Below are 15005 nucleotides of genomic sequence, written 5' to 3'. Positions count from 1 at the left end.
TTTGTGGCATGTTCTTCCCTTGGATAAATGCTTCTTTAGTGAGAGATGACTGAGAAAGAAACCCTGGAAGTCAGTTATTTGGGAAGGGAAGCAGACTCATTGAGCCTCTTCATTCTGCTTCCTCGAGGTTTAAGTTGAAGTTCTTGAACACTTCTGCATATCGTTGGCTCCTGGCCTTGTAGTCTTCCCCTTTCTCAGTGCTGCTTTTGGGGAATTGTTGCTGACTGCCCAGTTCCCTTTGGGAAGGAACTTCAGGTGACCAGGGATGTTCTGATTAAACTTGAGAGCCAGAGCATATTTTCCCACTTATCTTCCACAGGCTGAATTTAATCTTTTATATATAAAAGCAGATTATTTCACCAGATCCTAAAGGGAAGAGGGGAACATAATCTTTTCATACTTTTCATAGCTCAGTACAACCTTTTCCCAGCACAAGTTTTTCCCATTATAATTATTTCGCTTTTATATTATTAGCATTACTATAAATCAGCCCAGCAAAAGTCCTTAGCTCTTCCTATCTCGTAGGAGCTATAGAACTCTGGCAGAGAGGGTAGAAAAGACATGTCAAACTGCCAAGACTCAGGTTCATCCCACAACTGGACATACTTTCAGTGATTAAGGTCTTATTCATTTTGTTCCTGACAGAACCAGAAGATTCACTATGAATGAAGTACAGTGGTAGTATAGCAGCAATTTCCTTGGCTGAGTTTGTTTATTGGTAGAATTTGAAAATCTCACAGAAGTTTAGAAATTTTTTCCTGCTATATAAAAGTCACTGGGAAAAATAGCTAACATGTAGATTTGGAGCCTAAATCCCAGTCCATTTGGGGTTAATGAGGATTCCAATAATGAATTGTTAAAAGGAAACTAGTAGTGAAGTACTTATTGAATTGATGGCTTCTTGTAAGAAGGCCTGCAAATTGAGAAATAGCTTCTCATGGTTTCTAAGTCTAAATTTGACAGGATTTTATATTACTCTATAATTTAAAGAACGTATAATGATTATATATAGGTTTTGCCTCCCTTCATGGGTGGGCACTATGCTTGCCAGGTTATAGAAACCCCTATACAGTCGACCCTCTGTATCCATGGGTTCCACATCCATAGGTCTCACATCTCCCCATCCAGCAAACTGCAGAGTGAAAATATGCAGGAATGAAAAAAATTGCACCTGTACTGAACATGTGCAGCCTTCTTCTCTTTCCCTAAACAATACAATGAAATGACTACAACATAGCATTTATAGTTTATTAAGAATTAAGAGTAATGTAGAGGTGTTTGAAAATACATGGGAGGATGTGTGTAAGTCATATGCAATGCATTGCCATTTTATGTAAGGGACTTGAGCATCTGCAGATTTTGGTATTGGGCAGGGAAGGGTCCCAGAGTCCCTCCCCTGCAGATACTGAGGGACGACTGTATGTTCAATGTTAGGCAAAAAAGGCATGTTTGTACCTTTAGTGTCCAAAGTGTAAATCTAGTTTGGTAAGGCTGATGTATCACCAACATGTTATATCTTGTTTCTCTTCCTTCCCCTCATTTTTACGATTGTTCTGGGGGGTGGGGAAGAGAGAGTGAGAGAGTTTGTGTGTTTCTGTGTGAGAGTCATTGCATATCTATTAATTATATTTGTAAGACAGGGCCTTTTCATGAAAAGGAAATGAGGCAGGATATTATATTGGATGAGCTAAGACCATGGCCAGGCATAGGGACTCTCAGGTCAGATAAAGTATTTGTTTTCACTATCTCCTAAATTGCAAATCCTACTCAAAGTGAGACCTCAACCTCTCTTTCCATGAAGTTTCTGATACATAGAAGAAGAATCATCCAACTAGCCCAAACTCTGATTCATTCCCCAAAACAGTATAGGAAACAACATTCTGATTTTTTTAAAAAGTAAAAATCTGATTCCTCTCAGCTTTGTTTTACTCTCTATTGTTATGGATGAATTGTCAACTGCTGATCCAACATGCCTTGACTAATGAATAATTTTATACTTCATGTTACATTTCTACATGTTGATTCCCTCACAGTTGTCCTGTTACCAAGCAGTGAAAATGCTGGGAGCTTGTGATTAAAAGAGAAAACTCCCCCAAACAAATTTCCACTTGCTTTCTTGAGAACTTTTAAGTATCATCTAGGATGATATAATTATCTTTATTGTTAATATGACAATCACATAGTTAATAATTTGACAACTTAATTACATACTCTATGAATTATATAGCCCCTTTATTCTGATGGAGGAGCTCAAGTAATTCCTAAACATTATATCAATCTGTATCCCTTTATAGAAGATCTGGGATCTTGAAGCTGGAGACAGTGGAATGTAGAGACACCACTGTATATCCCCAGGGTCTTTTAGCATGTGGTTGTGTGTGGGTTTTTTTTTTTTTAAATCTAATGTCTAAAGTAGGGGTGTGCAAACTTTTTTATAGAGGGCCACGTAGTAAATATATTTGGCCTTGCAGGCCTTGTGGTCCCTGTTGCAACTATTCAGATCTGCAAGTAGAGCTCAGGACCAGCCACAGACAATATACAACTGAATGGGTGTGGCACTATTCCACCCAGATGTCATTTATGGACCCTGAAATTTGAATTTCATATGATATTCATGTGTTATGAAATATTCTTCTTTTGATATGCCCCCAGACATTTAAAAATTTAACAGCTACTTGAAGGTCATGTAAAAGCAGGCAGCAAGATAGATTTGGCCTTTGGGTTATAGTTCAGGGACCCCCTAGTCTATACTAGCACCCAGTATAAACATTTTGGCATTTTTCTACTTGTCAGCAATTTGTGAATCCTTCTGAAACACTAGGGGGCAGCTAAGTAATGTCTCCTAGAGTGTTCTTTAAGAACCTACTTTCTGAAAGACATCAGAATTATTTTTAATTACTTATTGATTGCATTTATTAACCCCATCATAGAAATAGGCAGGAGCCAAGGAACCAAGCCTTCCTAATAATTTATGGGCCACTATCAGCTGGAAACCCACACAGCTGTGTTCAGAACAGAACATCCCTGGCCAGCACAGAGCAGGTGCTCATCAAATGCAAGTGACTGTTGCCACCCTTCAAGAGTTCCAAGCCCATTGCTTCCTTGTAGATGAACCATGTCTCAATATCTATTTTTATCCATAGGTAGGGCATAAAAGAGAATATCTTGGGTAGCAAAGGAGATTCCATTTTAAATATCAATTGCAAGCAAATTTCTTTAGGTATTTGAATATGGTGGACAAAGTCTTTGTGGGGGAATATTTTGTATCTAGTCAAGTTTATATCCAGTCAGTATTCTTCAGCTAGTTAATGCTGTAATTCTCTATAATGTGTCACAAATGACTTGGGAACAGTAGTAGGTCCCATATGCAGAAAGGCACACCTAGGTAGGACAGAACTGTTTGGAATCATTGACTTCTGGTGGAAGAATAATTAGTGCTTCTTTACAAAGTGAGCTACTTAAACCTAATCAAAGTGTCATTTGACTCACATATATGTTGCCCACAAAGACAGTAGGGTGTAGTGAAAGCAAAGAGCTTTGAGGCTGGATAAGGCTGGTTGTGTGACCTTGGGCAGGTTACTGAACCTCTCTGGCTTTAGCTTCCTTGTCTTTAAGGTGAAAAATCAGATGGCATGTTTTATTTATTTTTCCTCTTCAACTTAGAGGAAATGTTTTTGAATGTAGGAAGTTAATTTGAAAGTATTGGTTTCAGGATAGAGCTAGTCATCTAGTCCATTTATGGCCTCTAATCTGAGTACACACCTCTGGAGGTGCTGGTTGCCAGACTCTAAAAGGAAGCTCATGGTCAACTAACAGTGTCCTTCATTCGAAGCACCTGGGAAATTTCTGTCCAGGTCATCAGTCAAGGCCTTGCCTTTCTTGTAGTCCATGCCTGAGGAGCTACAAGCAGTGGACAAAGTTTCCAGTAGTATTTTCAACAGTTAGAGAAAACAAAAAAGACATTGGCCATTAAGTTAAGACATGAATGTGCATTTAGCCTGTAAAATGAGAGAAAGCTGAATCTAAATAGAAAATTATTTCTTGGAGACCAGGATAAATTGCTGCACTTTAGGTCACATCAGTTTTTTCCACTGTTGATAAAGATCATGCAAAGTCTGAAGCACATTCTGTCTTCATATGGGTGTTTTTGGGGGAACAGCTTGGCAGTTCTGATTTTTTTTTTCTGATGTATATGGGAAGGTCTAATAAATACTTGGCTCTGATAAGGGGCTTGGTAGAGAAGGTTTAGGTGGGAGAAAGGCCCTCGAAGCTTAAGTTTTGTCTTTTGCCCGCTTTCTGCCAGGGAGAGCTGGTCTCCCATGGCTGCTCCAGCTTTCCCTCAACTGTCATTCCAGGTGATACTTCTGATTTGACCAAATGCCAGTATGCTGAGTCCTACTCTCAAGAAATTAAAAGGGATTTTAATTTTTTAATTTCTTTAAAGAAAAGTTTCCCTTCCAAGTGGAGCAGACAACTGCTACTAGGGCCATATTCTGGAACACCAGACTGAGGCCTAAAGGAAGATTGGGGAAGCAGATGGCCTGGTCAGCTGACATTGGCAGAGTGGTAGAAGAGTGAGGTTTCCTAATGGAGCCCTGCACTTTTACATTCTCCCCTTCCCTTTAACACTCTCCTCTGCCACATGCACCTCTGTTCCAACAGAGGAAAACAGGCCGAGAGAAAACTCTGTCACAGGTGTTGACTTGAGGCTAGTCTCTGGCCACCTCACTAGGCGGCCTGTTTCTTCTACACACATGGGTTTTTAAATAAGTTTAGTGGTGTAGTTGCTTTGGAAGAATTACCCTCTGCCTTCCTGCTGAAATTAGTTTATCCAACTTAATTAGATCAACAATTGCAGCCACAGCCCTGGCTCATTCATTACTCTAATTGCCAGTATAAGATGTGCAGACTGATATGAGTTCTATTAAGCACATCAATTTTCATGTGGCCAAACAGGTGTTTCACAGGGGATTTAATGCCCTCTCCCTAGGCTTCAGCAACAGATGGTAGGTGATTTTTTTTTTTTTTTTTTAATGTTCTCTTTTCCTGTTTGGCTTCTGCAAACATTGTGAAATGCATAAGCTTTATTCTGTGAAGCTAAAACCTGGAGCCAGATAAGGTACAGGAAGGCACAGGCTTAACACCCTAGGGGCTGATCCCTGCAGGGCAGGAGAGATCACCCAGATTCCTTATTGATTGAGGATTCTGGATATGCCAGAAGGGTCAGACTTGAGGTCATCTGTTCCGTCTCCTGACTGGTCTTTAACATCTCCTCCTCTGGAGGATATTTGCCCAATTTAAACTGACCTGTCTGCTGGAAAGTTCCATCCAGCTGTGATGCTTAAAGCACCTGTTCTGGTCACTACCAAATCTCCCCTGGAGGGTCTGACAAGGCCACACCCAAATATGCAGCTTGAGCTTGTGCAGAAGTAGGGTTGACACCTTCTCCTGGCAGAGCCCTCCTTCACCTCTACTCAGTCAGTTCACAGCTGGAACTATTATGGGAGGTCATCTAGGTTAAAGCAAACGTCTTTATGTGAGTGCAAGTGAGTTTCTCTTGTTCCCCAAGTGACCCCTGAATATATGTCAGCTTGCTGGCCTCTGAAACTTTTTTCTTTTCTTTTTTGCATTCATTTAGTTGTGTTTTCACTCACTGATTGTAGATAAGCCAGAGTTAAGGTTGGGTTTTCTTGGCTAGGTTGACTTCCACTAGAAGCTTATTTTAGGAGATTTATTTTTTATAAAAAGAGTTTATAGAGTCAAATATTATAAGTTTGTCTCTATAACTAAGACTTTTCCACCATCACAAATTTTAAAAGCAAAGTTAATATTATCAACTCCACAGAGCAGAAAACGAATTCTAGCTAATTCTACCTTTGCTTACTGAGGCAGTTTCCTGCAGGAAAGGGCCAAATCCCAGCTGATTTCCCTACCTGGGGCCACGATGTGCTAGAATCTGGCCTCAAAGCCTCAGTCATTCTTCCTGTGTATGGGTGCATGTGCTTGTGTGTGTATGTGTGCTGGGAATACGCGGTGAATGTACATTGGCTGCTGTCTCTGATTTCAGTCTAAGTAAATGTTTTATTTAAATGTATCGAATGCTCTCTCTAATGTGACCCTCTCTCCTTATTAGATTCTCCTATTAATCCACTCCTATGAGACCATCTTATTTCTTGCAGATGAATGATGCTATGGGATTTGAATTGCCCTGGGTGTATTTTGTCAGTCTCGTCATCTTTGGGTCATTTTTCGTACTAAATCTTGTACTTGGTGTATTGAGCGGGTAAGCTACACCTCTTTCATCTTGAAAGCAGAGTCCTGAGGACAGTTGCCAAGACCACACAGGCTTTGCTAGAGGGGGCCTCCGGGTGGGTGCCAAATGCTTTATGTTTGCTTTGAGATGCTTTCTTTTCTGCTGAAGCTTCCCAAATCAAGCGGTTTCCTGGAACCTCACCGGTCTTCATGAAAGAAAGCTATAGAATGATTATTGACCAGAAATTAATCAGCATTCTTACTTGGGATTTAAGTAGTTTCCATTGCTTGCCCTTTTGGCTACCCTAAAATGAGATACGTTTGTAATTGCTTTCTTGGTCTGGATCCAAATTTAATGCACATTAATTGGTACAAAATTTTAGCTAAGTGAACTGGTCTGGGAAGACTTTTGGTAGGCCCATTTGTATATTTTAGCAGCAGAACTTGTCTTTATTCGAAGAAAAAAATGGAATAAACTAGGCCCAGTCCTTGTCCTAGGAACACTAACCTTCAGCCAAAGCACTGAGTGGTCTGACAGCTGCAACTGGGGCTCTGCTCTTTAGTAAATGGATAACTGATAACTGATCTCCTTACATTTTACAGGTAAATGATGCGATAGGATGGGAATGGCCATGGGTGTATTTTGTTAGTCTGATCATCCTTGGCTCATTTTTCGTCCTTAACCTGGTTCTTGGTGTCCTTAGTGGGTAAGCAGTTGGATCCGTGTTGCACACTCTCCTGCTGCCATGTGTGAGGCAGCTCTGCGTGTCTCCCAGCTGCTCTCTGATGGCTTTTCTGCATGCATTTGGACTCTGATGTTCCCTCAGTGTGTTGCTTTTGGATTGAACTGTGATTCTTTCTGCCTGTATCTGTCTGTGAGATTCTGTGTTTCTGATGCTTGCCAAACACTGTTAATTTAATGAAAATGTTTCCCCGAAGCATTAGTATGAGAGTATGTGGAGGTTGATTACAAGTGAGTAACATGCTTCCAGCCTCGGTCTCCCTGAGGAAGGGGCTTTGTCTCGTGGTTTTCTTTCCATTCGTATATAGCCCAGAATTTCAGTAGTCACCCCCAGGACATTATAAATGATGGTGCTTCAAATTTTGTTGTGAAAGAGAAATAAGCCTAGATTAACACGCAAATGCCCAACAGTTTACAAACCTTAGGATCCTTTTATTAGCTTGCTGTCACCATAGAATTGTCCCTCTGATTCACTTCTAATCATACCATGGAATATCTTTCCTTAAGGCAGGATGATAAACTTTCGTGCATAATTTCCTGTGGCCTTATAAGGGTCCTCCTCATTCAGTCATCACTTTTTATTTTCACTTAGTTTACTGCCTTGCCTCTGGATTGATTCCATATAGAGGACTTGGGAGAGTCTGGCTTGGAAGGGTCTGCTTGGTGTTGCAGGGCTCTTTCCTGCGTGTGGCTGAGATGCCATGCCGCAGCCCCTGTGGGCAGCTCTCAATCTCACCATTCCTGAGGTGCCCCAGAGAAAGGAGCCAAGGGCTACCTGGACTCTCTCTGAGGAAATTTCAGGATGCAGCCATTGTGGTGGGAGGTTGGGAGGTATCCGTGTCTTCTGGAGGAACTTGTCACTGTACTGAGCCCAGACAGCCTCAGGAAATAGTGTCGATGGACTTGATTCCAAGCAAGTTTATCTGATCCTAACTCACCTTATTTTGCTCCTTCCAAGGTTGTATCTCAGGAAAATGATGTTTTTATGTTAGTAAAGAGAACGTTCTTACAGTTTTTGAAAAGTCACTGCCTTTTGCAGAGCAGAAAGCAGAACCTGGTTATCCAACTCAGGTTGCTTTCTTCACCTTCCCTTAAACCTGCTTTGCCTGTTTCCATAGGTTATGTACTGAGAAGTCTCATAACTGTGGTCAGTTCCATACCCTGAGTACACATTATCATGTGAAGCTATTACCCAGAAATGGCCCAGGAGCCAGTACCCCCTCAATGAGAAGAGTGGGGCCAGGTCTGAGCTGGGGGTGACACACTCCACCTCCCTGGCCCAGTTCCCTTCTACAGATCCTGTCCTTTCACTGCAGCTTTAAAAGGCCTTTCTCCTAATGAGCCTCTGTGACCTTAGGTTTAAGGTCGGGATGGTGAGAGTGACATTTATCCCTGGAGAAGCTTTGCCACAGGAACTGCCCATACAAGGTTAACAGCAGTTCTGTTGTGAATTCCTTGGCGCCCCATGTCTCCTAAACCCAGCTAAACTGACGGAGACCATGGAAACCTCTAATTTTAACAGTGCCAGTGACATGCCTTATCTTTTAGCTTCCCCCGGCAAAACTCTTGCCCCAGCATGATGAAGCAGAGGTAGGAGCCAAACCATGAGGAGCTTAAAAACAGAATGAAAAAAAGGAGGAGCGGCTCTCCATTGTAATGGTGGGGGTTCAACATGTGACCTTTTGGGAGGTACTTGAACCTGGAGAATTAAAAACACACACATCCTCATGAACAATCAGTTTACTGAAAAATAAGTTTTTGAGAGACATTTTTACAACACAAGTACAAAGGAGAATGCAAATAATATATGAATTTTAAAAAGAAATTCCAAGACTTCCCAACAGTGACAGCTGTCAGCTTACTAGGGTCTGCACAATGCCTCTGCTTCCTCAGAAGGCCACTTGGGTAGGAAATACTGAGGGGTGCTTTGGGTAAAGTAAGAACTGTGTCTGCAGACAAAGCCTCCCAGCCTTGTTGGCTGATTGGGCCAGCGTTTCCCAAGATTCTGTTGAGTGGCTGACTCTGGGCTAGAGGCCAGGGGTGCCAAGGAACCTGTGACACAGTGGCTTTGTGCTGAGGCCTGCATTGTCTAGTGGGGAGACCCTAGGCAAGCAGTATAGTGGAACAAGTGCTAGAGCCCAAGTGTAGACCTGGGGGCTTGTGTGATACATCTCAGAAGAGGAGGAGGTAGCTAGCAGGGGACACTGATGAGGGGCTGACCTCCTGCTTCCACCTCTTCGATAGTTCTCTGCCTGGCTACAGCCAAGTTACTTTCCCATTTGTCCTTTTTTTTTTTGTTGTTGTTGTTGTTCAAGCAATTTTAAACTTATTAATCTTATGATTCTTTTTTTTTTTTTAACAGTTGTGGTAGAGTTTGTTTATTTATTTATTTATTTTTTGGTGGTCGGGTGCAATAGGCATTTCAGTGTCCCAAGAAAGATCATTTCTGTTGTGTAACCCTGAGGGGCTATCAGACCAACACAATGTAATCCCCAAAACACTTAATGAAAAGGCATCCATCTTTGTTCAGGTAAAATCATGCATGGTGTTGCCTTCTAATGAAGTATGAGATGATGCTGTGTCTCTAAGTCTGTTGACCATTTTTAAAATACTTGTTTCTGCTCTTGGGCTCTTTCCTTTTCGTGTGGCCATACCATCCTATTGTATTCCTGTACTGACTTTAACACTGATTTGGTGTTTATACATTTTTAAAGTATTGTAAAACTAATGTGCTGGGAAATCTTTGGTGTTACAACAGACCCTTTTTCCTTCAAGGTGAGTATGAAGCTTATGAAGTGTGTGCCCTGTGTATCCAAGTAATGAGCACAGATGAACACTTTTATCTTTGGTGGTAGTGCTCTTTGGGAAGAACTGAGGATGTCTATAACTAGTGCTGCAATGTAACATTAATTTGTCCTTGAGGACCGATCCCATTATGACCAAGGAACTGAAAAAAGTGTCTCTTTTAAGTCTGCAGTCCAAACATGATGCGTGTCTCATCTTCTCACGCTGGCTTTTTAAAAACTTGGCAGTTTTTCACTTTTAAAGCTGTTCATTTAACTTGCGTTCCTTTTGAGGTTTTCCTCAGCACACTGGCACATGAGACATCACACTGGCATTTCAGCACCTCACTTTGTCAAAGTGGGGAATGGTGGTTGCAGGTGGTAGGCTGGCTGACAGTGCTTGGTTCTGCATCTCAGGAGCCACCTGCCACTGGCTGACCTGCAGTTGGTGTCTGAGTTCCCAAGGTGGAGGACTCCCCAGGCTCCCAGACTCAGACTTCCAAGAAGAGGACTAGAACACCTGGGCTTTGTCCTGCCAGTGTCCCTTGTTCACCCTGGGACTCAGTCTCCTGGTACCTGACACAGGGAGACTCACATGTTCTCATGAGGTAGTTTTAAATCAGCTGATGAATGTAGAATTGTTTCAAGAAATATATAAAGGATCTTACTCACTTAAATTTACAGATCTTCCTCTACTCCCCTGGGTGATGTGGGACCAGTGAAAATTCTGAAGTGTAGCATTTCTGGATTTTCCAGAAAGTGACCAAGAGGAGCATGGTTTATACACATTCATGTTGTACTCTGTGTCACCTGAGAGGTAGCCGTGGGAGTTAAAAGTTCTTTGTCAGCTGCGAAGTATTATGCAGTTCTAAATCATGGTGACTGAACTTATATTTGATGAGGATTTTTGAAAGAAGTAGATGAGAATGGCATTTTCCATATGGTGGTTTAGCACACCAGCCTTAGAGTCCAGTAACCAAAACTGGAGTCTTTGCACTTTTTCCATTCGTGAGTTTTGGGGTGAATACTCGCTGCTTCAAACCCTACTTTTGTCACCTGTGAAAACGAGCTAGTAACAGTACTAACTTCTTGGAGTCCAGTGAGGATTCAGTGAACCAAAGCGGGTAGAGTGCCTGGTCATGTTGTGGAGGCCTCCAACAAGAGTGTGTATGAGAGAAAGGAAGCTAGTCAAGGCAGTCCTTTCAAACCAGTGGACGGTAATTAGCCAAGATAGCTCTCACTAGTGAGAAATCAAATTTATATGGCTTTTTTCTTTTTACTCTGTGTGTGTGTGTGTCTGGGTGTTTGTTTTCTGGGGATTGAACCCAGGGTCTCACACATGCTAGGCAAGCACTCTAGCACTTACCTACACACCCAGCCCCTGTTGTATTTTTAAATGTTTTATTGTATAAGTGTGTGTGTGTGTGTGTGTGTGTATGTATGTACGTGTGTACGTGTGTGTACATACATAAATGACATATGCCAAAAGGATATTATTACACAAACCACCTCCTGAGCCTGTTTTGAAGAATTGATTAAAATAATTTATAATTCACCTGTGAATTCAAAGCTTTTACCAATATCTTACAAAAATATTTGAAATACTTTCTGAAACAGGCCTCATGTGTTGTTAGGTGATAAATGTTCTTAATAAACCAGGTTTTATGACATAAAACTAAATGTAAACTCAACCCATGTCTATCAATTCAAAATCATTTGGCTTTGAATTAATTTGTAATGTGTCCCAGTAAGTTCCAGCTCTACCAGGACATAGAAATCTTTTAAAAATAATGAATCCATTTTTATCTTACTAGAGGCCTATTTAACTTCAGGAGTTTTTAGGGAAATTGGATGATGCAAAGCATTATAGAAAAGCAAGGGTGATTTTAATTGTTCTAAATCTCACTTTGTCCCATTCTGGGTACATCAAATACCAAGGGCCTAGACAAAGACTCAGGTAGGCTACTTTTATGAAACAAAGATTTGTGGTGTAATGTGGACAGGGAAGGTGGTGCTGGTGGGACTGAGGCCTGAATTATGTAAGAACTTCACAGAATGGAATCAGGTTTGGGGATCAAGATTTGTACCCTGGTCCATTTACATTCATGCCACTGTGAAGATAAATCTCTGATTTCTACTCCTTGAGTATTAGTTTAGGAGGCAAAACCCACCAGTAAGGTGGTGGTTGTATCACTTATGAATATTTTTTGAGTGGAGATGTCCCCTCTGGGAATAGGTATTCTTACAAATTTTTCATGAGTGGGATTAGATTTTCTCTTGTTCAACACCTTACATCTGCTGATAGAAAATGAACAACATTTGTTCTATATACACACCTGTGACATATCTGCAGCTTTAGAAGATCATTCAAATTGCTTCTAGAACTGAAAAGGATGTTGTTGAGGTCATGGGATAGCCATGCCATGAGTGTGATTTGTTGCAACCCTGTTGCAGAATAGAAATGTACTGAATTAATGAGAGTTCCCTACATTGGACAACAGAGAATTTTTGGTAAGTGGTTAATATGGCACATAGAAGTCTGGTCTGAGGCATAGTGGGAGGACTCTTTGTAGATAGCGCTATGCTTTAAAAGTTATTTTCCCCGTGTGTAATTAATAGTGATCAGACTGCCAGAATGCTAAAGGCACCCTTAATGATTGTTTGTAGCAAAATACTTCCCCCAAGCTAGCTAGACTTGTCTTTGGTGGTGTTAGGCTGTCGTGAAGGATTTCTCCACATAGTTGGATGTCTTTTTCTTGAACTTTGAAGTGATATTGTGAGTGAGGTTGATGCTGAAGTTAGGATGCTGAAAAGAGCCAGTATTCTTTAGTAGTAACCTCCTATGGTTTGGCTTTGGTAGAACAAGAAATTAAGTCCTGATTTGGCTTTAAAGTGAAAGAATGCTAAATTTCCTTTTTTCTATTAACCAAACTAAACATTTATATATACTTTTGAACACTGAGCTTTCTTGTTGCAGAGTTAAATGGCTGTCGGGGGTAGCTGACAGCAGGATCCTGGTGCTGTTGATACCATGGCACAGGAAGAGCACAGGCTGGTAGCCATGCCTGACATTAACAAGTGAGTGGTAACCTCTCTGCCACTGGCTCGCAGCTACTGTTTCCATAGAAATGGCTGTTGGGATCAGTGGAAACGAGGTAAGTGAAAGTTTTCGCTTATCCTTGTTTCCATCAAGCTGACGTCTGTTTCCCTGGCAACAGCAGCGGACAGCAGCCAGGCACTAGCAATAGATTCAGTAGAGTGCTCTCACTTGTCAACTGTGGCTATCATCTGTTCCTGACCATGTTCTTTTGATAAAACACAGCAGAGACCTCTGAGGACCCAGGAGGCACCTCTGGCCACCCCTGCCCTCCTGAGCATTAAGTAGACTGTAAGCAGTCTCCCTTCCACCTGCCCTCTGGCTTGTTGATATACAGTTTAGGGGAAGGAAAAAGTTGTTGAGGGCAGCGATGTTGCAGAGCAGACTGTTGAGTCTGTTGATCGCTCATCCTAGGGCGAAGAGAATTCATTACTGCTCTTTCATGCACAGACCCAGCTCTTTAGAAAGCTCTTGATACCTTAATAGTTGAAATTAAAGCCATAATTTTCCTGCATTCCCTGTTTGGTAGGTGGTATTAACAGTTGCCATTGTTCCTACAGCGAAAAGGATATTTATGCACTTAATAATTTGACTTTGGAAAAATATGTTGCTGACTGTCCCTAAGATGCTACTGTCAACCTTATATCAGTTGTTTTTTTTTCTTCTGTGTAATATTCTTTTACAGGCTAATAAAATTGCTTATAGAGATCAAATATTGGTATTGCAGGGCAGCTAAGGTTACAAAGACCAGTATGTCTGTTGTATGTGGAACTCTTTATATTAAAGTTCAGCAGTTGTTCCTTTCTTGGATTTTCATTTTAATATTTCAGGAAATGTTTGCCCCCAAGGCCTAAGTATCCTCTGACTTGTTTGAGATAGCTTTCACAGGTTCCACATGAAAGGGAGAATCCATTATTGCTTTGGAGTGTGAGATGAGTTGCTGGTTTTAAAACTTTAAAAATATATATTTTTAAAAAACATTTTATTGGAAAAAACAAATTCAGAACCCTATTTTTGAGAATAAAATGAAGATATGGATCCACAGTGTTAAGAGAATTAAATGGGCTTTCCAGATGAGTGCTGGAAGATTGTGGATACTCTGACTTTGAAGGGCTTTCAGAAAGACTTCATTCCTCAACTCTCTGGAACAGAATAACTATGCTTGTCCTGGTGGAGGCAGTGTTTGGGGTTGATCCTTAAATACTCTTTACCACCTGGTTGGGCTCAATATAACAGAGAAATTAAGAAACAGAAAATCTTGCTAGATATTTTTTCTGTCTTAGACTTCTGAAAAAGAATGATTTATCCATTTAATGAATAATTTTTGAGTACTGACCCAGTGGAAGATGTTTTTGCCAAGTGCATAGTAAGCACTGGGGTTACAAAGATGAGCAGAAACAGCTTGTCTTTATGAAGCTTATGTCTAATGAATTAGGCAAAAATTAGAATTAAAAATTTTTTGCAATGCTTTGAAAGAAAGATAAATGGTTCTCTGAGATTGTTTAATGGGCACAACTGATTTCTGTCTAGGGGTTTTGTGAAGTGTCCCAGAAGACATGAAGAATGAATAGCCCTCATAGCTAGGCAAGGTGGGAGAAAAGTCTGGGTCAGAGGGTTTCAGGCAAGGTGATAACTCATGCAAAGGCCCTCCAGTAGGAAGAGGCAGAGGACATTAGAGGAGCTAAACAAACCAGGGTGGCAGAAACCCAGGGAACTGGGAGGCAGGGGGAGCAGAGAAAAAGGAGAGACTGGCCATCAGAGCCCAGATTGTGTAGGTCCTTGTAGACCCACGTGCAGGTTTTGGTTATTAACTGAAGGGTAGGGGACCCACTGATTAGTTTTAAGCACAAAGTGATATGATTTAAATTTTCATTTTGTAAAAATGGTATTTAAAAAAAATTTTAAATTCTAATTAGTTGTACATGACAGTAGAATGTTTTATATCTTCAGCTTACCCTAAAATTCTTCAAAAAGGATAAGATGAATTGCTGAATGGGTAAAGGGATGCATGGATAGGTGAAAAAATGTTGCAGATATTGTGGAAATTAGGTGGTATTCACTGTATAGTTTTTCTACTTATGAATATTTAAAAATTTTTAGATAAAATGTTTGGTAAACCTGCCCCCAAAAG

At 40.9% G+C, this 15005-nt stretch overlaps 1 protein-coding gene across 1 annotated transcript in view; it reads left to right on the top strand.

Moving 5' to 3' along the window:
• Cacna1d (calcium voltage-gated channel subunit alpha1 D) overlaps positions 1–15005 on the top strand; it is a 306525-nt gene that overhangs the window by 167965 nt on the left and 123555 nt on the right. Inside the window, 1 exon segment of the mRNA XM_047530661.1 lies at positions 6856–6959. Coding sequence (XP_047386617.1) covers positions 6856–6959 — 104 coding nt within the window.

The sequence above is a fragment of the Sciurus carolinensis genome, chromosome 17 (genome assembly GCF_902686445.1).
Source record: "Sciurus carolinensis chromosome 17, mSciCar1.2, whole genome shotgun sequence".
Lineage (NCBI taxonomy): Eukaryota > Metazoa > Chordata > Mammalia > Rodentia > Sciuridae > Sciurus > Sciurus carolinensis.
The sequence above is the reverse complement of the archived record's forward strand: the minus strand, read 5'-3'. Positions and strand labels throughout refer to the sequence as shown.